At 30.7% G+C, this 26,558-nt stretch overlaps 2 protein-coding genes across 2 annotated transcripts; one reads left to right on the top strand and one right to left on the bottom strand.

Annotated features, from left to right (window-relative positions):
- Positions 1-11,966: 11,966 nt before the first annotated feature.
- LOC140921062 (16 kDa phloem protein 2-like) lies at positions 11,967-14,493 on the bottom strand. Its single transcript, XM_073370835.1, has 5 exons — positions 14,217-14,493; positions 13,818-13,883; positions 13,580-13,700; positions 12,329-12,446; positions 11,967-12,218 (listed from the first exon to the last, which is right to left on the bottom strand). Exons 1-5 carry the CDS (start codon positions 14,281-14,283, stop codon positions 12,213-12,215), a joined length of 378 nt encoding a protein of 125 aa, XP_073226936.1. The 5' UTR covers positions 14,284-14,493; the 3' UTR covers positions 11,967-12,212.
- A 4,985-nt stretch (positions 14,494-19,478) lies between these two features.
- On the top strand, positions 19,479-22,630 carry LOC101501867 (uncharacterized). The gene is made up of 3 exons (XM_004510793.4): positions 19,479-19,840; positions 20,712-20,858; positions 22,361-22,630. The coding sequence occupies exons 1-3, from the start codon at positions 19,604-19,606 to the stop codon at positions 22,502-22,504; spliced, it is 528 nt and encodes a 175-aa protein (XP_004510850.1). The 5' UTR covers positions 19,479-19,603; the 3' UTR covers positions 22,505-22,630.
- The last annotated feature ends 3,928 nt before the right edge of the window (positions 22,631-26,558 follow it).

The following is a 26,558-nucleotide window of genomic DNA, read 5'->3' as shown; positions in this document are numbered from 1 at the left end:
ATGGACTCTCAAAATTAGAATCATGTATGCCCTGACTGTATTATTGACAAACAACATAGGGATACAATTCCAAAACAAAAAAAAAAAACAATTGGAGAGCTACCTATAAGTTGGAATTAATTCATGTTGGCATTTGTGGACCTATTGCTCCAGAATGAAAGAACAAAATAGGTACTTCCTCACTTTCATTAATGATTTTAGTAGAAAGTGTTGGATTTGTTTATTGGCTGAGAAGTCTGCTGCTTTCAATAGTTTTAGGATATTTAAAGCCATGGTAGAGAAGGAATCAAGGAACATGATATGTTGTCTAAGAACTGATAGAGGAAGTGAGTTTACCTCAAATGAGTTTGAAGAATATTGTACAAGTTATAGAATTAATAGACAATTGACGGCTGCATACACTCCCCAACAAAATGGGGTTAAAGAGAGGAAAAATAGAACCATTTTAAACATGGTGAGGAGTATGATATCAGGAAAAATGATGTCAAAGGTGTTTTGGCCTGAAGCTACAAATTGGGTTATCCATGTATTAAATAGAAGTCCAACCTTAGCTGTGAAAGATGTAACTCCTGAAGAAGCTTGGAGTGGGACCAATCCAACTGTGAATCACTTCAGAATATTTGGTTGTATTGCATGTGTGCATGTCCCAAATGCACAAAGAAAAAAGCTTGATGATAGAAATGTTAGATGTGTTTTTCTGGGTGTAAGCAATTAGTCTAAGGCGTATAGATTGCTAGACCCTATCTTTAACAAAATTATAACTAGCAAAGATATGTTATTATCTAAAATGGAGGAGTGGAATGGGAAAAATTAAGGTCATATCAAGCAAAGGAAAGCACTCTCAACTTATTGAAGAGGCAACAAAAAGAAATGAAGATAATGCAATTAATTCCCAAGGGAGGGCAAGAAGAAGGCCCAAATATTTGTATGATTGTGTTATTGGTGAAGAAGAGGAATATCTTGATAATGAATTGCATAACTTGGCAATTTTTGGACCCTCTGAAGATCCTATCACATATGAAGAAGCAATATGGAGAAAAGCTATGGAAACTGCAACTGGTGCTATAGAAAAGCAGAAGACCTGGAGATTGATTTCACTTCCAAGTGGTGCAAAGACAATTGGTGTGAAGTGGGTATACAAAACCAAATTCAATGGAGAAGGGAAAATTGACAAACATATGGCAAGACTAATCGTAAAGGGATACTCACAACAATATGGAAATGTTTGCCCATTGCTTCTTTAAAAGGCTGGCCATAGGGAAGACATACGATATGAAGAGTACCTCAGGCTATGCGTTTGTTTTGGAAACTGTAGCCATCTATTGGTCATCAAAGAAGCAGCCAATTGTGACTTTGTCCACAACAAAAACAAAATTCGTAGCAACAACCTCATGTGTGTGTCAAGGAATTTGGAGGAACTGGAACTAACTCAACAAAAATGTATCAAGTTGTCAAAGAATCCAGTGTTACATATAAAAACTAAACACATTGATGTTAGATTTCATTTTCTAAAAGATCTAAGTAGAGAAGCATGTTGGGAATGTGTGCATATGAAGATATGTTTGCATCCACTGAGTAGTTATAACTGTTTTGTATTTGCTCTATTATGATTTGATGTAAGGTTATATATATAATCATATACCATTATTTTATGTTAAGCTTATGACTACTGAAATTCCCGTTCCCCAAAACTACAACACCAATGGCTTATTCGACTCTTTCCTTCGCAGTTTCATCAAACTCAATCATTTTAACACAACAAATGTTATGTGATTGTATGTGGAAATTGTAATTTTCTCATTTTCTTTGTTGGAATTGCAGAATGGCTATGGAACACTGCATGGAGGGGCTGTTGGGTCCTTGTTTGAGATTCTAGCAACTGCTTGTGCTAGAACTGTAGTTCATGAGAATAAGGAACTTTTTTCTTGGGGAAGTTAGCTTTTCTTACCTTTTTGGTGTTCCAGTAAATGTGAGTTCTTATTTTTATTGTTGATTGTTTCCAATGATGTCCATGGCAATATTTAATTTTTCTTGAAAGTAGTAGATGTTAGATAAATGACATGGAGTTCAACCCTTTAATATGTTGTTTGACAAAATATAATGATTTTTCCTCTGAGTGAATAGGCAACTTGGTGCTCATAATTGTCCGCACTAGTCAAAATAATCCTTGAATTTTGTGAATTACAAACAAATACATAGTTGAAATTGTAATGTGTTACTAAAATTAGTTCATTTGTTAACTCTTGTTGTTAAATGCCATGACATGACACTTTAAGTGAACATGTTATTTTCCACATAGATCGCATGTCACCATAAACTTATGTGACACTTTAAATTCATGCATTTTTTGCCAACTCTAGGTTGTTGCATTGGGATTCAAACAAATTATATAACTTTTACCTCATAGAATCCATATGCAATTTAGTCCCTACTAATGTGACATTGAAAACCTCTAGAAGTTAACGGAGGAACTAGTTTGACCGACACATTACAATTTCAAGGATATACTTGCTAGTTCATTAAATTCAAGGACTACTTTAACAAATGCTGACAAATTTGAGGACCATTTTATTTATTCGCTTATTTATCCAGTTGCATTTTGGAAAATCACAGATAAGGACATTAAAAAGAAAGTAAATACTTCAGTTTCTTAGCATTTTCTCTGAGAAATGCTTTGTAATTTGGTTTAGTGTGATTAGTGTGAGATATTTCTAAAATATTGGTGAATATATGTATATATAATTGGTTCTAATTGATGTGATATTGTTGATGGCTAGTGGTTGTGTTATGTATGCATAACAGTAAGGTCTCGAGTTTAATCCATGTGTGTGCTTTCTTTTTGAATAAATTATTTTGGAAAAGGCGCAATTGTTGAATAAAATGAAAAAACACAATTGTTGGTTTCGAACCTGGGTCATGCGCGCGAGACAGAGGCAAGGCACAATTGTTGGTGTGGAACCCGAGTCAAGCGCAAGATAGAGGCACAAGGAAACCACAAAAATGTTGCAACCATTCAGTCAATATGTGAACGCTATATCTATATACCCTTTCACAATCTGAATTGCAGAACCAAAAGTTGTACCTCTTTCTCAAGTGACATTACTTTTCTATAAATAGTGTCACTTTGGACATAATGAGAACACGCAAATTTGGAGATTGTCATCCACTTTTCTCATCGATTCTTATATTCTAAGTCATCTTATTCTTCTCTAATGCATGAGTGAAAGATAGGAAACATTCTTTTGTAACATACTATTGAAAGATACTTTTGGTGTGGTAATGCAAATCATATCAAGGTTTTCCAAATTACCATGAAGGGGATTCACTAGTTATCTCATTTGCATCCGATTGGTGGGGGCAAATCGAACCTAAAGGCTAGTGTAACAACACGTTTTAGAATTTGCTACATGTAATCATCATCAACAACTTTACTATTAAAGTCTTGCAGCAATTGTCACCAATACAGTTCCAATAATCTTTAGGTTCAGTTTTATATTCAATCAATGGCTGCATCACTCAAAGAAATGTCTTTTAATTTTGTGAAGTTGGAGAAATTCGATGGAGGAAACTTTATCCGTTTTGGCAGAAAAAAATGAAATTTCTTCATACAACTTTGAAGGTGGTGTATGTTCTGAACACCACGAGACCACTAGAGAAGGAAGTGGAAACATTAGCAGAAACAAGAGAAAGACAGAAGTGGGACAATGATGACTATATATGCATGGGCTATAGAATACACTTATGTGATCAAATTTGCAAGCTAAAAAAGAAGTCAAATAATCGAAGTCAACTATGGTCAAAGATACTATAAGTTTTATAAATGTATAGGTACTTGATGCAATCTAATATTCTTATATTTCAAATTCACATGAGAACCTTTCATCTTAGCATATGCATAAAAATGATTTTCATATGTCAAAAATGCATAAACAATGTTTGAAAATAAAGTTTTTCGACAAAATGCAATGTCGTATTCGAATACAACATATTGTAGCCGAATACAAGTGATAAGTCAATAGTTAAAACTGAACATCTATATTCGACTACGAGATGGTGTAGTCGAATACAAGTGCTAAGTCAGTAGCTAAGACTTCACATTTGTATTTGACTACAACTTGGTGTAGTCGAATACAACAACAAGTCAGTGGCAAAATTCACTCAGTTATATTCGAATACAAGGTTTCGTATTCGAATACGATGTTGAAATTTCAAATAAAAACTGAACGTTACAGAGATGTATTCGACTACACACAAGTTGTAGCCGAATACAACTGTGAAACAATACAATTTTTCAATTTTGAAATGGTTCTGGATCATTGCATTTTTTTCATTAAACCTATAGGAACGATGGCTACTGATCTGAAGTGATGTCTATGGAGTATAAATACCCATAACTTTAGTTTAAATGAAATCATTCCCACTACCAAACTTTGAACAATTTTCTGAAATATTCTCAAAGTTATTTTTTCATATTTCAAGTGCTTGCAATACATTTTCATATCATTGAGAAATGTTCTCTAGTATACTTGAAATGATATTGGATTGATATCATTGTACAACTATTATACTCTTATTCTTAGTCAAGAACATTTTGCTAAAAAATCATTGAAGTGATTATATTGTTTGTAAAGAAAGTGGTTTACTTTCATCAAGTGGTCTAATCTAAGATAGTGGTGTGCTATCTTAAGAAGTGTGTTAGAAGTTTGTAGCAGAGATTCTAGGACGAAATTTGTACATATTCTAACAATAGTAAAAAAATCTCTTGTAATGTGCAAGAGGACTGGATGTACACTTGGTCATAAGGGGAACCAGGATAATATCGTTGTGTTCATTTTTTTTTTCTGCCATTTACTTTTTGCCATACACTATACTAATCAGAAAAATCAATCACTAAATCTCTGAAAACAAGAAAATTTCTAAACACCTAATTCACCACCTCTTCGGTGCGCATTTGTTCTTACAAACGGTATGTTTGATTCTTTGTTCAATATATATCAAAGTAGCATTTTTGCAAAGGAACCATGGGATAAATAAGAGTCAAGATACATGCAAGAAGGCGCTAAAAGTAAGAAGTTTATTGTTTCTCAATTTAATAATTATAAAATGGTTGATAATAAATCAGTAATGGAAGAAACACATGTGATTGAACGTATTCTTAATAACTTCAAACAACATCAGATGCACATGGATGAAACCATTATTGTATCCTCTATAACAGACAAACTTCCACCTTCGTGGAAAGATTTCAAAAAAACCATGAAACATAAGAAAGATGACATATCTCTTGAGCAATTGGGCGATCACCTTCGTTTGGAAGAAAAATATCGTAAACAAGAGGATACTAAAAATCAATTTTCTCATGAAAAGGTCCGTGTAATGGAGGAAGGAAATTCAAGCAAAACTTATAAGAAAAGAAATCGAGATTTTGATAAATCTCATGAAAAACACAATGGTAATGATGAACAACGAAAGAAAAGAAAAGGAAGTTGTTATTATTGTGAAAAACCAGGACACTTTAAAAATGAGGGCATGTTCTTGAAAAGGAAGAACAAAAAGATGAATTCAAGTGCAACAAAAGATAATCTCGTTGCTGTCATTTATGAACTCAACATGATTGAAGATATTGAATCTTGGTGGATAGACTCTGGTGCTACCCGCCATGTGTGCAAAAACAAAGAACTATTTAAGACCATAGATGAAGAAGATGGAAGTGTTTTGTACATGGGAAAATGAAAAGGAATAGTGGAGATTGAATTCACTTCTGGAAAAATACTTACTTTTAAAGATGTATTTTATGTTCCTGAAGTTAGGAAGAACTTGATTTATGTACCTTTACGTAATAAGTTTGGTTTCAAATGTGTATTTGATGGCGATAAATTTATTCTATCTAAAAGGGGTATGTTCGTAGAGAAGGGTTACCTTTGTGAGAATATGTTCAAATATAATATTGTTAGTAACTATAATAATACTATGATTTCTGTTTATATCGTTGAGTCTTATGATTTATGGCATATGCGACTAGGACATGTTAACTTAAGAAAATTGAATGACATGATGAAATCAAATTTAATTCCAAATTTTAACAAAAAAATCAAATTGATGTACTACTTGCATGCTAATTAAAATCACAAGACAACCTTTTAAAAAAGTTGAAAGAAGTTCTAAGGTATCAGATTTAATTCACTCTGACATATGTGATTTACATGGTTGGCCCATAATTGGTGGTAAAAAGTATTTTGTCACCTTTATTGATGATTACTCTAGATTTTGTTATGTTTATTTAATGCACTATAAGAATGAAGTTTTAGATAAATTTAAAATACTTAAAGCACAAGTAGAACTTCAACATGAAACTTTTATTAAGTATTTTAGAAGTGATAAGGGAGGAGAGTTCTATCATCCTAAGTATTTTGAGTCCACTGATATTATGCATCAAACAACTGCATCATATTCCCCACAACAACATGGAATTGCATAAAAGAAAAATAGGGTATTAGAAGAAATGGTGAATGTCATGTTATCTTATTCTGGTTTATCTAAAGGTTATGAGGGTGAAACCATGCCAACTGCATGTTATTTGCTAAATATAGTTCCCAATAAAAGGAATAAGATAACCCCATATGAACTTTGGAAGAAAGGAAAACTCAATCTTAACTATATAAAAGTTTGAGGCTGTAGAGCAATTGTTAAGGTTCCTTAACCAAAAAAAAAAAAAATTGGAAGAAAGAGGAATTGAAATTCTATTTATGGGATATGTTGAAAATAGCAAGACATATAGATTCATGGTTATTGAATCTAATGACTCATATCCTATTAATACAGTGATTGAGTCGATATATGCCATTTTTAGTGTACAAAGTCTAGCAAATAATGTATCTAATAATGATACTTTGACATGTTCAGATTCTAGAATAAGTAAAAGAGTCAAAAAAGAAAAAGCTTATGAAGTAGACTTCTTTATGTTCCTTGTAGAAGATACAAATGATTCCATTAACAGTTATGGACTAATTTGCTATAATTTAGAGAGTGACCCAGACACATATAAAGAGGCAGTAAAGTCTCAAGAATCTACCTTTTGGAAAGAAGCCATCCAAGAGGAAATGGACTCAACTACGGAGAATAAAATTTAGAAATTAGTAGACCTCCCACCTGGATCCAAACCAATAGGTTGTAAATGGATCTTTAAGAAGAAAATGAAAGTTGATGGTATAATTGATAAATTCAAAGTTGGACTTGTTGCGAAAGGGTTTACACAAAAAGAAGGTATCGACTACTTTGATACGTATGCACCTGTTGCAAGAATTACATCTGTAAGAGTGCTTTTTGCACTAGCTACTATCTATAAGTTTGTAATCCATCAAATGGATGTTAAAACTGCTTTCCTAAATGGAGATTTTGATGAAGAGGTGTATATGAAACAACTTAAAGGATTTTTCATCAAAGGACAAGAACATAAAGTGTGTAAATTAACTAAATCTTTATACGGGTTAAAACAAGCATCCAAACAATGGCACCAAAAGTTTGATAAAGTTATGTTTTCTAATTGATACAAAATAAATGAATCTATCAAGTGTGTTTATAGTAAATTTCACAATGGAAAGGGTGTTATGATTTGTTTATATGTGGATGATATGTTAATCTTTGGCATCAATTTAGATGAGGTAGAAAAAACTAAAACTTTCTTATTAAAAAATTTTGATATCAAAGATTTAGGTGAAACATATGTAATTTTAGGAATTAAAATCATAATATATGGTGTAAATATTGGTTTATCCCCACCTCACTATCTTGAAAAAGTGCTAAAGAAATTTGATCAATTTAATTGCAAAATTGTCTCTACCCCATTTGATCAAAATGTTAGTTTACAACCACATAAAGGATGTCATGTGGCACAACTAGATTATTCAAAGGTAATCGGATGCTTGATGTATGTTATGACCTTTACCAGGCTTGATATATCATATGTTGTTGGTAGATTAAGTCGGTATACAAACAATCGAAGTCAAAAATATTGGCATGTTGTTAATATAGTATTAAAATATTTGAAAGGAACAAATAACTATAGTTTAGTCTATAGTAGATATCATTCAGTTTTGGATGGATACACATATGTTAATTGGGTAACTTATGTTGAGGATCATGCTTCCACAAGTCGATGGATCTTCAACCTTGGTGGAGGTATAGTTTCTTGGGGATCAAAGAAACAAAGCATTGTCGACTCCACCATGGCTGCAGTGTTCATTGCCGTAGCTGCAGGTAGTGAAGAGGCTGAATGCCTAAGAAACTTGATGTATGAGATACCAATTTGGCCAAAGCCAATGGCACCAGTATTCATACATTGTGATAGTCAATCCACACTATCCAAAGCATATAACCAAGTATATAATAGAAAATCTAGACATATTGGTATAAAACATAAGTTGTGCACACTTGTTCTAATGAATAACTGGTTCAAAGCTTGTCTACCAATATTAGGGATAAGTGAAACTCATAGCTTACTAAGTAGTGGTTCAAATCGTAAGATACCATTATCTGAAACCATGACATTTCTAAAATATTCCAAAATTATGGGACTAAGTATACTTTGAAAATAGTGGGGGATTGTGAGATATTTCCAAAATATTGGTGAATATATGTATATATAATTGGTTTTAATTAACATGAGATTGTCGATGGCTTAGTGGTTGTGTTAAAAGGCACAATTGTTGGTGTAGAATTCAGGTCATGCGCGAGATAGAAGCGCAAGACAATAATTGTATCTCTTTCTCAAGTGACATTACTTTTCTATAAATAGTGTTTGGACATAATGAGAACACGAGAATTTAGACATTGTCATCCACTTTTCTCATCCATTCTTATATTCTTAGTCATCTTATTCTTCTCTAATGCATGAGTGAAGGATAAAAAACATTCTTTTGTAACATACTATTGAAAGATACTTTTGGTGTGATAGTGCAAATTATATCAAAGTTTTCCAAAATACCCTGAAGGAGATTCGCTGGTTATCTCATTTGCATCCGATTAGTGGGGCAAATCGAACCTAAAGGCTAGTGTAACAATACGTTGTAGAATTTGCTACATTTAATCTTCATCAACAACTTCATTATTAAAGTCTTGCAGCAATTGTCACCGACACAATTCCAACAATTAGGACCCCCAATATTTTAATAGGATAGCCGCATCCATAAAGGATTGTGAATGGTGAATTATATTTTCTTGTTCTTCGGTTTCTTTGAAAGGACTTGAACAATCAACTTATAACTACAGGATCTGATCCTAGGCAAGAAGGGAAAGTGCCATTTTTGGTCTGAGACTCCTAGGATGTAATTTCATGGACATAATTAATTCCTTATAGTCCCTAAATATGCAGGAAGAAGTGGTAGCTAATGCATCTGTGGTGAAGAGTGGAAGAAGTTTGACAGCAGTTGCAGTTGAGTTTAAATTGAAGAAAACTGGGAATTTGCTTTATCTTACTCATGCTTCCTTCTTTAACATGCCAGTTTCCAGCTTATGATCATTTAGCTTTCTGCTGGTTCTGCAGTTCCATTTTATGTATGTGATAACAACAAAATACTTTAAATTAATTGGGCCAATACCAATTCTCTTCATAATAAAAATACATGTATAGTGTTCTAGTGTTTATCTCATCTTTAAGCCCTCTGTCATATCCATTGTGATGATAATTTTTTAGGTAAGGAGTGTGATATTGTCAAAAAATAGACTATATAATTTATCACTTTCCAAAGTTTATGACTTGTGGAATTATATTTGTTGAGACAGGAATATATAAATGCAGTTGATATCAATGCTTAGCTTCTATCATGTAACAGTTTCTAGTAAATTGCTTTTATATATATATATATATATATATATATATATATATGTATATATTGAAAGTATTGCAAAGAATGTAAATGGAAATAAGAAAATGTAACTATAATTCAAAATATTCTTCAATATTTAATAAGAAATTTACAAAAGTAAACAACACTTAAAAAAAAAACAACTTACAAAAGAGAACTTTAGCTTTTAGATTTACGAAATTTTTCTCTTAGAAAATCGATGTTTCATAACTACTCTGCTACTCTGAGTTGCCCTTTTGTTATAGAATGGGGATGCATAATTATATAAGTTAAAAATACAAAAAAAACAAAAGTGCATAGTGATCTGGGTGAGTGAATAGTAATTAAATATTAATTTGTCTAATAACTTCTTATGGTATCAAGACTCAATATTCAACGCAGTACTTCAATATTATCAACATCATAGCAGTCGTCTTCATTGAGATGTGTAAAACTTTGATCAGACTCTACAAAGTCTTTTTTTTTTTTATCTTGTGACTCTGAAATGACCATTTGAAATTTCTTTAAAAATTCTTTTTTGTTAGTAGAGGTAGATAATTCAGCTATTACTTTAGAATTTTCTACCAAAAATAATGTATCTTGTCTTGACATCTCCAAACAAGACGAGTTTTTTCTAAGTCAATCAATTCTTTGATAGTAACTCACGATTAAACTTATTCCACCATCTAACTCTAATTGTTTCAAGACTTGTACCATCTTTTCAAAGTAGTTGAGAATCATAAGTCCATGATGTTATTAAAATAATTCCAAAGCTTGTACAAAAAGATAATAATGGTAGAGATCTAGGAAAAATAGTCTCTTTTACAAAATATTCAAATACTTTCTTTGCATAATTAAAGAATACTTTAGGAAAAATTCTAAATTTTGATAATCATTTAATAAGGAAAAGTGTAATTTAATATTTTTCTTAATTCAAATAAACTATGTGTGATTATATTGTTAATCATTTAATAAACCATGTGTGTTTATATTGTCAGGAAAACAATATTAATAATCTTTTTCTAACATATTTACATGTATATGTTAATGTTAGATTAAACACACATCAAATAATAAAAAAGATTTTATTGGTGCTATAAAATGAAATATATCCTCATTAATTATTATTTCTATAGGACAATATCATTTATGCATAGTTAATCGATCTAAATTTTGTATATATAATTCTGCTCATTAATTATTTTATTTTCTTTTAACTATAGAAAATTATTAAAAAAAGTCTAAAAATTCTTTAGTTTCTTTTTTACTAACATTAGCATAGCAAAGTGTCAACCTCATTTTTGTTTATTATAATTTGCTTCAAAATCTTCTCTAATCATAATCAAATTATTGATCCACAAATATTAAGAATTGTATCGTCTAAACATTTAACAGATTCAAAATGTATATATGAACTTGACATAAGTTATTTTTAATAAAAACGGGAGTCACTTTAATCTTCCACATTTAAAACACTTTTTTAATTTTTGAAAATTTAAAAATTAAAAAATTTGTTTGGATTGTTTCTAAAAATTATTTTGTAAAATTATTTTTAATATTATATTTTTTAAAATTAAAAAAGCAAAACAGATAAATGGTATTTTACTTTTTATTTTTCAGTTTTTTTAACTCTATAGTCAAAAACTGTTTTAAAAACTAAAGTTGCCAAACAAACTTTTTTAAAATTTTCTTTTTAAAAACAGTTTTTTGAAATTTATATATAAAATAGTTTTTAAAAATATAAAAATAAAACACAATCAAAAAAACCTTTAATATCTTACAAAGTTTTTCTTTTATTTTCTTTTCCTCTTAGTCCTATAATTTTGTTGATCTTCTCTAGGATTAGTAATTCTTTTAAAAGGAGAAACTTCAACTTTTTTCCCTTCTTTTTTTTTTTTTTTTTTCTCTTTCTGTAATCTTATCTTCTATTTCTTCTTTTATTGGAACTAATATAGCTTATAAGACCACCAGTAATTCGCCACATTTGCTGGTGAAAGAACATATGTATATTAAATAATGATAATAGAACAAAATATGGACCGTCCTTCGACAATTTAAATTTTAAGAATTAAGGAAGCACTTTTTGTTAGTTACACATTTTTTTAGGTCAGTAACAGTTAAATATAATATGTGAATTTATTTTATTATACACGTAAATTTAATTTTACACAAATTCAATTTACATAAATAATTTATTTTAATATAATTTAACAACAACAAAAAAGATATATCAATACCGTAACATACATAAATAAAAAATAAAACTTCCAATAAAAAAAACTCAATATTACTGTCACATGTTTTAGATATAATTTTAATAAATATCCTAAATATATGCTGCAAGTGCGTCTTCACTCTTCAGCTCTTCCATTAGTCCTACAAATGGTGCATGAGTAGCCAAAAAAATTCACTGAATTTATATTTATTTTAAAAAGTTTATTATTAGAAGAAAGTTTGAATGTAACTCGAGAGTTATATGAATTTACCTTAGGAAAGAAAACTAGAGCCACTTTAATCTCCCCGCAATATTCTTGATTGTTATTAACCACATTGTAAACAGTCTCAGGAATGCTACCTTCATAAAACACTGGATCCAAATGAATTCTGCAATATCTTTTAGTTATTCAATGTTGTCTAAAATAAATAAATAAAAATTTGAAAGAGAACCGATAAATATTTTGCTACTTATAATATACATTTTTAATCTTTTAAATTTAATTTAGTTCTCACTTAAATTTTATATATATATTTTTTTGATTTAATCATTCATTTGCAACGCTACCCTTTATGTTCTAGTCTTTTTGCACCAATATATTTTTTTAAATGTTCCGTTAAAAAATATGTCATATCTAAATGTTTAGGTGACTTTAATAAAAAGTATATATCTTCTAACTAGAAAATTAAGATCATCAACTTATATTTTTTTAATAATAATTTTTATTAAAAATAAAAATATCAAATTAAATTATTATGGTTCTTCTTCACATCTTTCTCATTCTCTTTTTCATTATTTTTGTTTTTAGATTTCAAAATAATGATAACACAAGAACAACGGAAAGAATAAAATTACATGTTACTATTAAACTTGAACTCACTATTTTAATTGGTAAAAAAAAATGGATGAATAAAAAATGATGCTAGTGATGTTTAATGTTCTATTTTTCTTTCTCCTTCTTTTTAATAGTTGGTTGTGAATTTTGATTGGTCACTGGAAATGCTTTAATCTTTTCCTAGTGAAGACACGAATTTCTTCATTTGTTATGAATGCATAAATTGATGCTAAAATCTAAATAAATTTGTGAAGATGTAATTATTAATTAGCTTTTAAAATAATCCACTATTTTAATTGATAAAATTAAATGTTACTATCATCAACTAATTTGTAATGCAGGTTTTTAATGAGTTTTTTTTCTTGAAATTTTATGTTTGGAAGATAAAGTTCACCTGGACAATTAAATCAACATTATACTATCATGTGTGTTTTTTAAAAATATATATTTGTAAAAATAGATTAAACATAAAAGTTAATATTACAATTGGAAAGTATTTTAAAGACCCAAATCAAAAGGGAAAAATAAACATAAAAGACACAAGTTGGAACTTAACTTTAACAACTAAAAGGTATTATTGTTATTTAGGGTTGTTTAATTATTAGGTTAAATGAAATAAATTTTTATGTAAGTCTTAAGATAACAATAAAAGTAGATGCAAATGAAGTTAATGAAAAATAAACTCACTTTGCCTCGCCAAGAAAATCATCTTGAGTAAAAGTATCTTTATCCATTAATTTCAGATTAAGTTTACAAACATCATCAGAAATTGTGAAAAGAAAGCTCTCATTCCACCTTGGGTTAGATCCTGCTATTGATAAGGTATAAGGTCAATGAGAATATGGCATAAAAAAAAATTAAATAAAAAAAAACAAACAAACAAACAAACAAATAAAATTAAAAGTTACGGAAAAAAAAAATGCACCTTTCACCACAGTGCTTTTGTGCTCTTGGGTCCTATATGTCAGAATCACATAAGGATCTATGTTGTCTGCAAGAAATAATAATTAATTCATTAGAAGTTAATTTTGACTAATTTGAATTGCTAAATTTATGTGGCAACATCAATTTTTTTTTTTTTTGGTCTTACAACAAATGTCATTTTTATAAATTAAGAAGAAAAAAAATAGATACATGAAAATTATTGTTTTTATAAAAATTAATTTTTTTTTATAAATAAAGTATGGTTAGTTAGAACCTCCTTAGTCATTCAACATCCTAATTCATACTAGCTACACCTTTAGATAATTAATTATAAAAATATTGAGTGAAACAAATTAAAATTAAATAAATAGAAAATAAAATTTGTATACATATTACTTACTGAGAAAATCCATGTTGTCAAGGCCTTTGGCACTAATCAAAATAACCTCAAGTGTCCCACGAGGCATATTTGGCTTTGAAAATAGATTTCAACAATTTCAAACAAGCCTCTTTATAATCTAACTCTTTCTCTCTTCCTAATAGCTTTGATAATTTTTCATGAAATTGTTCTCTATATACAAGTTGAGTATCGATTTCATTAGGAATGTGTCTAATACAAGGATTTTTTTCTTTACTTAATCTACCATACAAGGTTTGTCTTCAATCTCAACTTCTTAAACTAGCTTGTTGCCTTAAATGAATTATTATTTCCAATTAAATAAACAAGTAATTAATGATTTCAAAATGAAAATAATATGATGTAACTACAATCACACGCCTTTGTTATGCTCGGACTTCGACCCAATGGTAAAATCTGGCCCAATTGCGTCTCTTTGGCCCAACAATTGGATTGAAAATAGGAAAATTTGACCCTATACCCCAACGGTTATATCTATACCCCTACAATATTTTTTAAAGTGAATTTTATTCTTAGATTTTTTTACTATTTTACAAACATAAATTCACTTTTTTTTCACTGTTAAAAGATTTATGGGTCAATCAAATGAAATTTTTCCGTATGCAAAAGTTTTTCGAAAAATATCCAAAAAATTTATTTTATGTTCCTCGGTAGACAAACGTATCGAAAAACTTTATTAAACTATTTTTTATAAGTTTTTTACATAAGCTTGAAAACGTGAACTATAGAAAAAAAATTCACAATTTTTTTTATAAACCTTTCAAAAAGTATGAACCGGAATTTTTTTTCTTTAAGATTTTTGATACCGAGCTGTGTTTCAGAAAACTTGAAAAAAGTTTTCAAAAGTATAACTTCTGTATCGGAACTTTTTTTTTTTTAATTTTTACGGTAAAGTAGAAAATTTTGACACTCACTTGCATATTTGAAAAATTGAAATGGTATTGTGAGTAACGATGAAAACTTTTAATATTTATATGAGGATAAATATGTCATTTCATTACATTTATAGAGGTAAGAGTATAATATGTAGGGTATAGGATAATTTTTTTTTGAAAATATAATTCAAGGGCCCAATCCCAAGTACACTTATTTCGATTTTTATTTTTTGTATTTTTTATACAAAATATACATCTAAACAACATAAAAACATAGAAAGTGCAGCCTAACATGCACCTAGCACTAACAAAAGTTTTTATCGAGAGACAATCTAGTGTTATCATTAGAGGTGTGAGTAATTTTGACTTGACAAGATTACTTAATAAGTAGATCTATTTAAGTTCTAAATAATTAGTTCTTAAGTTTTATTTCAATTAAAAAATATTGATATTATTATATTGGAAATTATATATTAGGTTTGAAATTGAGATTTTATAGTTGTGTATGAGTTTTTTGTGGTGTTAACAATTTCATCTAAAAAAAATAGTTCTAAAAAATTAAGATTCAACTGAAATTCAACTAATTTTTGAAAATGTGGTACGGCTTATTAGTGTGTTTGAAGTCATGTAATATGTGAATAAACAATTATGGGCTACTAGAACTCGACTAAAAAATGTTAATGTTGTTATATTATATACTATCTCTTGAGTTCGAATATATAAATTTGCACTTGTGTATAAGTTTCTTTATCATTTCATTTAAACAAAAACAAAAAAAGAACATGATACATCATAAACTACAAATTATTAAAAAAAAAATTGTTATTACTCGAGAACATTTGACTTAAGGGAGGAAACAAAACTAAGTTAGACTAAACAAATTTGGACAAAAATGTCTTGCTTTTTTTTTTTTATAAAAAAAAATAATGCTATTAGTGAGAAGTATCCATTAACTTAACTTTTTCAATGATCAATATTCTTCGAACCCTTAATTGTTAAATTTTAGTGGTACATAAAAACTTTTGAATTTCTATTTACTAATTTCTTATAGAGTTTGGATACCTAGTACAGACACGTCACTTGGATACGTAGATAATTTAAAAAAAAAATTAAGATACAACATGATTTAGATACTTTAATAAAATTTAATTAAAAATTAAAAGAAAGTATATTTATAATATAAAATAATTTTATACTATCATCAAAATATAACTCGTTACAATATAAGATAGATAATCGTCGTTGATATAAAAATTACATGATATGATGTGATAAAATTGAATGATTAGAATTAAATCATTTGTGAAATTATTTTACATTTTCAATGCCCTACATTAAAAAACTTATAAAGATATAGAATATTGATAAAGAAATAAACATTAATAATTTTTCATTAATATATAAATAATTTTTCATTAATATATAAATATAGCGACCACAATTTACAAATAATATTTGTGATAAAAATATATTTTAATGTCGATCCAAAAGTGTAAACAAGAAAGATGAAAAGAGATTTTGGTTGTTTTTTTTAGTGGAAAACACACCAATAATTAAAAAGATTAGTTTAGTAATATAATTTTTGCCTCTTTTTGATTATTACATTTCTTAACATCTATGCAAAAACGAGTGAATAGACTTTTTCGTCCTTGAATTTATGACTATCAGTCAACTTCGTCCCTAAAACTTTTAAAATAGTTAAATCATTCCCCGATTTGTTCCACGTCAACTAAATAAGTTATTCCGTTAAATTCAAATGTTAGACTAACTAATGTGCACCTTTAAATACTTATACCTTCATAAAATGTTTTGATTCCCCCTCATCTCCAAATAGTTTAACATAAAAAACTCATAACTCTCATCTCCAAGTAGTGAAGAATAGCATAATACTAATAAAGTTTGAAATCCCTCTTACAAAGTAATCCTTGAGTGTTTGTTGGAATTTATGGTTAGGTTGGTTGATGAGAAATAACATAAAGGTGTATTTTCATGAAGTTATGTTATCTTTTAGGAATTTAAGAGTGTGTTTGATTTAATCTCAAAAACTGTATATTACTTTTTAAAAATTTAAAAATTTATTTGAGTTGTTTATTTTTAAAAACTATTTTATAAAATTATTTTTAATATTATACTTTTTAAAATTAGAAAAGTAAATCATGTAAACAATGTTTTACTTTTTTCTTTTTCTCATCTCTAAAACTATTTTTAAAAATAAGTTTTTTCTTTAATTCTATTCATCAAAACAATTTTTAAAATCAAATTTATACAACAATTTTTAAAAACTAAAATACAAAAGTGTTTCAAGCCGACCCTAAGAGTTTTAGATGGATTTTTTGGATTTTTTTTTTTATGATGTTAAATTTTCCTAATAAATTAGTCACTGAATAGTGAATACATGAGAGACAAATACAAGATTTTTTACCAATATAACCCATTTTTAGGGCTACTTGGAGGTCGTGGCCTGAGGGTGCGACCAGTTAAAGGAATATTTTTTTTCCTAGTTGGAGGTTGCTGGTTGGGGATGCGACCTCCCAAAAAGTTTTAATTTTTTTTTTTAATTCGTTTTCAGTTTTATGTAATTGTTAATATTTTAATAAATAATAAAATTAATAAATAATTATATTAAATAATACATTAATAAATAATAATAATAATAATACGTTAATAAATAATAATAATATATTAATAAATAATAATAACAATAATAATTATTATTATAGTTATTATTATTAAAAATAATTATAATTAAAAATAATTAAAATTAAAATAGTAGATTAATATTATTATTATTAAAAGTAATTAAAATTAAAAAAACAGTAAATTATATTATAAATTTAAAAGAAAATACATTAATAAAAAAAATTACAGTAATAACATGAAACAAAATACATTAAATTAACGGAAAAAATATTGATGTCCGCCTAAATAACCTCCAATTCCACGTCTAGGATTTCGTCGAACTCGTCTAGCCCTCTGAACGAGTTGAGGTTCTTCCGGTTATATAAATTTACCATTTTAAAAAATCTGTAATTAGTTGGACAATTTATGATTAATCAATTTGTTAACATTAATTTGATACTTACCAAATTTGCTACTTACCAAATTGGACAATTTGCGATTAATCAATTTGTTACCAAATTAGTTAATTTGCGATTAATCAAATAAAATACAATAACATAAAATCTAATCAAATCAAATACAATACAATGAAATAAAATAAAATAAAATATAATACACAATTTGTTCTCCAATTTTACCACAACTTCCTCACTTTTCTTTTTTATCACATCTCTTCCTTACATTCAAATACATCTCTTAATAAAAAAATTTATTTTTATCATGGAACTCTCAACGAATCATAGAGCTGAAATCCAATATATATATTAAAGCATTTGTAAGTTTATTGTATGTTATTTTATTTTATGTTATTTTATTTTATTTTATTGTATTGTATTTTATTTTATTTTATTTTATTTTATGTTATTGTATTTTATTTGATTAATCGCAAATTGTCCAATTTGGTAAGTAGCAAATTTTGTAAGTATCAAATTAATTTTAACAAATTTATTAATCATAAATTGCCCAACTAATTACGGATTTTTTAAAATGGTAAATTTATATAACTGGAAGAACTTCAACTTGTTCAGAGGGCTAGACGAGTTCCACGAAATCTTTGATGTGGAATTTGAAATCATTTAGATGGACATCAATAAGATGTATTTTTTTTTCCCGTTAATTTAATATATTTTGTTTCATGTTATTAATGTAATTTTTTTTATTAATATATTTTCTTTTAAATTTATAATAGAATTTACTATTTTTAATTTTAATTACTTTTAATAATAATAATATTAATTTACTATTTTAGTTTTAATTATTTTCAATTATAACAATTTTTAATAATAATAATAATAATTATTATTGTTATTATTATTTATTAATATATTATTATTATTTATTAATGTATTTTTATTATTATTATTTATTAATGTATTATTTAATATAATTATTTATTAATTTTATTATTTATTAAAATATTAACAATTACATAAAACTTAAAACGAACTAAATTTTTTTTTAAAACCCTTTGGGAGGTCGCATCCCTAGCCATCGACCTCGGGGAACAAAAATGTTATTTTAACTGGTCGCACCTCCAAACCACGACCTCCAAGTAGCCTCAAAAAGTATGACATTTTAGTATATAAATTACAAAAGAGAGGACTTTAATTTAAAATTTTGAAAAAGAGAATATATTGATAAAAAAAATCCACAAATATAGGGTTAATTTGACAATTTCAAAAAAAAAATTCATAAGAAATTGACCAATAGTCACAAATTGAAAGACTAAAAAGCCTATTGGGTCGAGTGAAAACATTAAACATGGAAACAAAAAAATCACATGTTTGGACATGCGAAGATGACTTAAAACATACTTCGTAGGTTCTGATTTTTTCGAATCTCATTCTCTCCAAAAAAACTGAACTTCTACTTTCTATGGCGACCAAACCTTCTTTGCCTGAAAATGCGTCGCTGGAAATATCTAACGAATTGGACCCAAAACACGTTTCCGAGACACTAATGTTTCTTCAGCTTTTGGGTGCTCGAAATCCCATTCCTGAAAACTGCAAAGCCGAAGGCTTCTTCGATTCTTTCCTTCGTAGTTTCATCACAGTCGATCAAATCCAACGTGGCAGAATCTCTTGCTCTGTTATCGTTAAACCACCTCTCTGTGTAACCCCTTTTTCCTCTTCTTCTTCTCATTTTTACTTTATATATTATGTTGTTTCTTATTATTATTCTTGAGGTTTTGTTTTTTCTGTTTAGATTTTAGTGGTTTTGTTTATTTAGTTTGAACACTATTGATTGGAGACTTATGAGATGAAACCACTCACTGTTTAGTCATTTTGAACCTTTTGATTTGTGAATTTGTTGATCTATGTGATAATTATACTTTATTTTGTGTGTGTTGAGTTTTGAATTTTGAAGCACCGACACAAACACTAATACTGGTACTACCAACATTTACATGTCAATGATAATTTATGAAATAGAAGTGATTGAATGTAATTACATCTGTCTGGACTACATAGGTTGTGAATATATGGTGTGATTTGTCCATCAATTTCAAATTGTTCTACGTGTGATATGTCTGATTTGGAAAATGGATTTCGTGCAGTTGCGATATCCTTGCATTCACGCCGTTAGTGCAGTGATGATTGTTGGATTTAAATTGGATAGTTGAAAAATATGTAGGTTTTGACTTTTTTTAAAATCCAAATTACGAGTTTGAAATCCAGACCATCTGATCATGATCCAATTGTTCCCGATGTGTTGATTGTGTGAATTCAAGGTATTCCTAACTGCAGGAAATTTTGATACGAGTTTGACAACCTTGTATACTTTACTTTAAACTAAGGAAACTCAATCAGCTTAGTTAGGTCAATTGGGGCTTTAGTGCTTCCAGCTCAGTCTAAGTGAATCTGTTACTTTTCTGGTTTCAAAGTTAAAAATTTGTCTAAAATCATCGGATATATAAACAACAAATGTCACATGATTGTGTGTGATGAATGTAATTTTCTCATTTTCTTTGTTGGAATTGCAGAATGGCTATGGAACACTGCATGGAGGGGCTGTTGGGTCCTTGGTTGAGGTTCTAGCAACTGCTTGTGCTAGAACTGTAGTTCCTGAGGACAAGGAACTTTTTCTTGGGGAAGTTAGCATTTCTTACCTCTCGGGCTCTCCAGTGAATGTGAGTTCTTGTTTTCATTGATGATTCTTTGTAATGATGTCCATGGCAATATTTGCTTTTTCTTCATTAGTAGATGATAGATAAGTGGCATGGAGTTCAACCCTTTAGAATGGTTTAATATGCTGCATGGGAAAATGTGATGATTTGTCCTCGAGTACATAGGCAAATTGCTACTCGAAATTGTGATCATCAGTTAGAATAGACTTTGAATTTTACAAATTACTAGCAAATACACAGTTGAAATTGTAATGTGTCACTCATCTGTCGTTATATGCTATGACATGACACTTTAAATTAACATGTAGTATTCCACGTAGATCCCACACCGTCATAAGCTTATGTGACACGTTGAATTCATGCATTTTATACCAACTCTACGGCTGACACATCAAAATTCAAATGTAATATATAAGTTTTACCTCATAAAATTCATATGCAATTTAGTCCTTAGTGATATGACATTAATAACCTCTAAAACTAGAAGTTAACGGATGGACTTATTTGACTGACATATTACAATTTTGAGAGACTATTTGACTGAAACTTACAATTTTGAGTACCATTTTATTTATTCACTCATTATCCTCAGCTACATTTTGAAACTTCAGAGCAAAGCTAAGGACATTAAAAAGTAAGCAACTACTTCAGTTCCTTAGCATTCCCTCTGAGAGTTGCTTTGTTGTTTGGTTTAGTGTGATAAGGAGCCCAATCTTTTAGGGTGTGTTTGGTTGGAGGTAGATGGAGGGGAGGGAAGAGAATATTTTAGAGGAAATGTGTTTGGTTCATTTTTTAGGAGGGGATGGGAGGAGCTCCATATAACTAAAAATCTATTTAAAATCCCTCCTCTTGAACCAAACACAAAATCATAAACATTTCTAGTTCTTTGGTTTCTTTGAAAAAACTTGAAATAGGATAGCTGCATCCATAAAGATTGTGATTGGTGAGTTATACTTTCTGGTTATTTGGTTTCTTTGAAAAAACTTGAAAAATCAACTTACAAGTAAAGGTTCTATAGGTAAGATTATGATCCCAGACAAAAAGGGGGAAATGCATTTTATAGTCTAAATTTCCTGGGATGTAATGGATGGGCATAATTTTGTAGCCTAGAAATATGTAATATTGATAATTTGCTTTGAAATTTTGCTGGATAGCTCTTTCACCTCTAAATTGCAAATGTTGGTAAGGTCCATAGTGCAATTTAGAGCATCAAGTGCACTATCAAATGTTTAGATTTTGATTATTAAAAAAAAAAGACTTGTCAATAAGATGATGCTATGAATTTGTTTGAAATCAACTCCTAGATTTCTTTTCATTATCCGTTACCACGTGCACTCTATAGCATCCAAATCAATATATATTTTTAGCTCTTCGAAATAATGTTAAAGTGACATCCCTGTTGCGAACTGCGAAATCCAACTCTAATATGTCATTTTTATGTTCATGTGCTGTCTTCATGCTTGAACCTTGAATAAATTTAATTTGTACTATATATGCATATGCAGGAAGAAGTGGTAGCTAATGCATCTGTGGTGAAGAGTGGAAGAAGTTTGACATCTGTTGCAGTTGAGTTTAAATTGAAGAAAACTGGGAATTTGCTTTATCTTACTCATGCTTCCTTCTTTAACATGCCAGTTTCCAGCTTATGATCATTTAGCTTTTTGCTGGTTCTGCAGTTCCATTTTATGCATGTGATAACAACAAAATACTTTAAATTAATTGGGCCAATACCAATTCTCTTCATAATAAAAATACATGTATAGTGTTCTAGTGTTTATCTCCTCTTTAAGCCCTTTGTCATATCCCTTGTGATTGTTGAATATAAAGAGTATTGAGAGACATATCGAATAACCCGTGTGTTTCAACTACACAATGTAATTTCTTTATATAGACAAAGGGTATTAAACAACCCTAATTTACATTAATACTAATGGGCCTGAATACTTACAGTCCATCTAATATAATATAATATAATATTACATTCTAATATAATATTTAATACTCCCCCTCAAGCTGGAGCATATAAATCAAATGCACCTAGCATGTTACATATATAACTAATTCTAGGACCTCGCAATGCCTTTGTAAACACATTTGCTAACTGACCATTGGAATTGACAAAGCTAGTGATGATGTCACCCGATTCGATCTTTTCTCTAACAAAATGGCAGTCAATCTCAATATGCTTGGTCCTCTCATGAAAAACAGGATTCGAGGCAATGTGCAATAAAGCTTGATTATTACATATTAGTGTCATTGTGCTGGCCTCTTCAAATTGAAGTTCTTTCAGTAACTGTTTCAACCAGATGAGTTCACATGTTACTAGTGCCATGACCATGTATTCTGCCTCAGCGCTAGATCTTGCAACAACATTTTGTTTTTTACTCTTCCAAGATATTAAATTTCCTCCAACAAGTACACAATACCCATAAGTTGATCGTCTACCTATGGGTGAGCCTGCCCAATCGGCATCTGAGTAGCCAATTATCTGAGTATGTCCTATATCTTCATAAATGAGACCTTTTCCAGGTGCACGTTTGATGTATTTAAGAATCCGGATTACAACATCCATATGTTCTTGGCAAGGAGAATTTAAGAACTGACTTACCACACTGACAACAAATGAAATGTCAGGACGAGTGACTGTGAGATAGTTTAATTTTCCAACCAATCTCCTATATCTTCCTGAATCTGATAGAGTCTCCCCTTGATTGGGTAGGAGTTTGACATTTGGATCCATAGGAGTATCAACTGACTTGGCATTTAATAGGCCTGTTTCTTCAAGAATGTCCATAGCATATTTTCTTTGTGAAATTACAAGGCCATCCTTGGATTGGGCTACTTCAATACCCAAAAAATAACGGAGTTTACCAAGGTCCTTAGTTTGAAATTTATTCGAGAGATGTTGTTTTAATTGGAGTATTCCTTGCTGATCACTTCCAATTATAACAATGTCATCCACGTAAACAATAAGATAGATGCACCCTTGGGCTGAGTGATGATAAAATATAGAGTGATCGGCTTCACTACGGATCTTACCAAACTATTGTACTACCGAGCTGAATCTGCCAAACCAAGCTCTAGGAAACTGTTTAAGACCATAAAGGGACCTTGTAGCTAACAAACCATGTTGGAAGACTCCCCCTGAGCAACAAACCCTGATGGTTGCTCCATATAAACTTCCTCTTCAAGATCATCGTGCAAAAAAACATTTTTAATGTCAAGCTGATGGAGAGTCCACTGTCGAGTTGCTGCAATGGAGAAAAACAGTCTGACATAAGCCATTTTCGCAACAAGTGAGAATGTGTCACTGTAATCCAACCCAAAAATCTGAGTATATCCCTTGGCTACCAAACGAGCCTTAAATCGATCAATCTTACCATCAGGACCAACCGTATAAAGCCAACGACACCCGACTAACGACTTCCCACGAGGTAAAGGAACCAATTCCCAAGTACCACTGCTTTGTAGAGCACACATCTCGTCAAGCATTGTTTGCCTCCACTCAGGGTGGGATAATGCTTCACCCTGAGGAGATGGATTACGGGTGGTGCGAATATCTTCCCAAGTTTTAGGAATAGAAACAGAAGATAAGGAGGACAAGCAAGTGTAATGTAAAGGAGAAAGACGATGATAACACCAATCAATATAATGAGGAGATGGATTACGGGTGGTGCGAATATCCTTACGAAGAACAATGAGAAAGTCATGCTCAGGTGGCAGGGCCGAATCCGGAGGTGGCGTCGGGGGGGAGTCTGTAGTGGGAACAGGAACAAGCACAACAGAGGATAAGCGACGACGCTGATATGTTTGTAGTGGTCGTGGAGGTTGGGGGCAAACTCGGCAGGTTCGATAGGAATATGAGTGGGCGGAAGAGGGATAACTACTTGAGGAGGTTCAAGATTAATGTTCTGATAAGGCTCAATAGCTATATGGGTAGGTTTAAAATATTGTACATACTCAGAAAAGGTAACATTGGCTGATGTAACGTAGCGGTGTAGTGTGGGACAATAACAACAATAGCCCTTTTGGGACCGATGATAACCGAGAAAGACACACTTGAGTGACCGAGCTGACAAAAAGTGGACAGTGAGAATAGATGCAACCAGGTAAGATTATGAGATCGAGTCAATCGACTAACTGAAAGTAAATTAAAGGGGTATCCAGGTACATAGAGAACAGATGCAACTGTGATGGAAGGGAGAATGTGGACAGTGCCAACTCCTTGAGAACGGGTTTGAGTACCACTGGCAGAAGTTAATGTAGAGAGTGAAGAAAAGAGACCTTTATTACCAGTAACATGATCAGACGCACCAGAATCAAGAACCCAAGGGCCGAGAGAAGATGAGTGAGAGAGGTAAACAAATGAGTTACCAGTGTGTGCAACCGAAGTAGAAGAACTAGAGTTCAGATGACTCTAAACCCATCAGAGAAAATCTTCATAGTTTGTCGGGGAGCCTTGTAGAGATGGTGTAGTCTGAATAGTGGCAGAAGGATCAAGCTGAGTTGCATTTATCGAAGGCGAAGGCTTACCATGCAACTTCCAACAACGATCAATAGTGTGTCCAAGCCGATAACAATGATCACATTTGGGACGAGGCTTAGAGTTGGATGGTCCTCCACGAGAACGATGTTGAGTATGTCCCTGAGATGCAAGGGCAACAATGTCACCCGAAACTGAAGTAATAGATTGCTTAGCTGGATGTTTTGATGGTACTCGAAGGATGATCGCTGAGGTAGTAGACATATCTGGAATAGTAACAGACCCCAAAATTTGATCACGAGTTGCAGAGTACTCCTGGGGTAGGCCATAGAGTGCAAGAAGCATGAAGAAGGTGCTGCGTTGATTCAACTCCTTCTTCTGTTCAACTAGATTACTTGCAGCAGGAGGGAGAAGCTCATTAAAGTCATGAAGTGCACTATGAGCGGTGCCAAGATATGCAGAAATAGAGCCATCGAGTGACTTCAGAGTTATGATATTCAACAAGTGGTGACAAACTCCATAGAGACGTGTGTCGTTAATATACAGTGCCTTTGCTTGACTCCAAATTGATTCACACGTGAGATGCAGACGGAAAATCGGTTTAACATCTGGTTGAAGTGTAGACTTAATGACACTACACAACTGAGCATCAATCTGACTCCATTTGGATGTTTCAGTCACACTCATCTTTTCAGGATTTTGGGTGAGATGATCCTTGTAACCTTGACCACGTAGCCATAGTTTGATGTCGGCAGCCCAACTATCAAAATTTGATCCATTCAATTTTTCAACAAAGAGAGGAGAAGTGATGTAGTTGGTGAAGACACTCTTTGTTTTAGACTGGGACGTCATGGTCAGCAAAGATTGTCAGAAAACTCGTCGGAACCGGGATAACAGGGGTTGTTTGAACTGGAACTCGTATATTCGTAACTCAAAACTGAAAACTAAGAGCAGATATAAAAGTAGGGGGTTGAGGCGAGTGTAGTGGAAGAAGCAACACCGTGAACGGCTGCCGGACGCGTCGTCACGCGTTGTGGCAGTAGGCGGCGCGTGGATATCACGCTTGTGAAGGGGTTGATGATGACGCAGCGGAATGGTTTGGCCGATCTGGGGTGTACGACGCTGCTGGAGTGGTCGTTCGTCGAAAAAAATCGTCAGAAACAGTGACGGTAGAGCGTGAACGACTGTACAAAAGTTGAGGAATCAGTGTATCAAAGGCA

Source organism: Cicer arietinum, chromosome 7 (genome assembly GCF_000331145.2).
Source record: "Cicer arietinum cultivar CDC Frontier isolate Library 1 chromosome 7, Cicar.CDCFrontier_v2.0, whole genome shotgun sequence".
Lineage (NCBI taxonomy): Eukaryota > Viridiplantae > Streptophyta > Magnoliopsida > Fabales > Fabaceae > Cicer > Cicer arietinum.
The sequence above is the reverse complement of the archived record's forward strand: the minus strand, read 5'-3'. Positions and strand labels throughout refer to the sequence as shown.

Excerpts from the sequence above, each read along its gene's own strand:
- LOC140921062 (XM_073370835.1), bottom strand. The coding sequence starts at position 14,283 with ATGCCTCGTGGGACACTTGAGGTTATTTTGATTAGTGCCAAAGGCCTT. Across the intron at positions 13,701-13,817 it reads CAAAAGCACTGTGGTGAAAG|GATCTAACCCAAGGTGGAAT; the intron begins GTGCATTTTTTT and ends TATCAATAGCAG. Across the intron at positions 12,447-13,579 it reads GATTTTCTTGGCGAGGCAAA|AATTCATTTGGATCCAGTGT; the intron begins GTGAGTTTATTT and ends AAGATATTGCAG.
- LOC101501867 (XM_004510793.4), top strand. The coding sequence starts at position 19,604 with ATGGCGACCAAACCTTCTTTGCCTGAAAATGCGTCGCTGGAAATATCT. Across the intron at positions 19,841-20,711 it reads TCGTTAAACCACCTCTCTGT|AATGGCTATGGAACACTGCA; the intron begins GTAACCCCTTTT and ends TTGGAATTGCAG. Across the intron at positions 20,859-22,360 it reads TCTCGGGCTCTCCAGTGAAT|GAAGAAGTGGTAGCTAATGC; the intron begins GTGAGTTCTTGT and ends ATGCATATGCAG.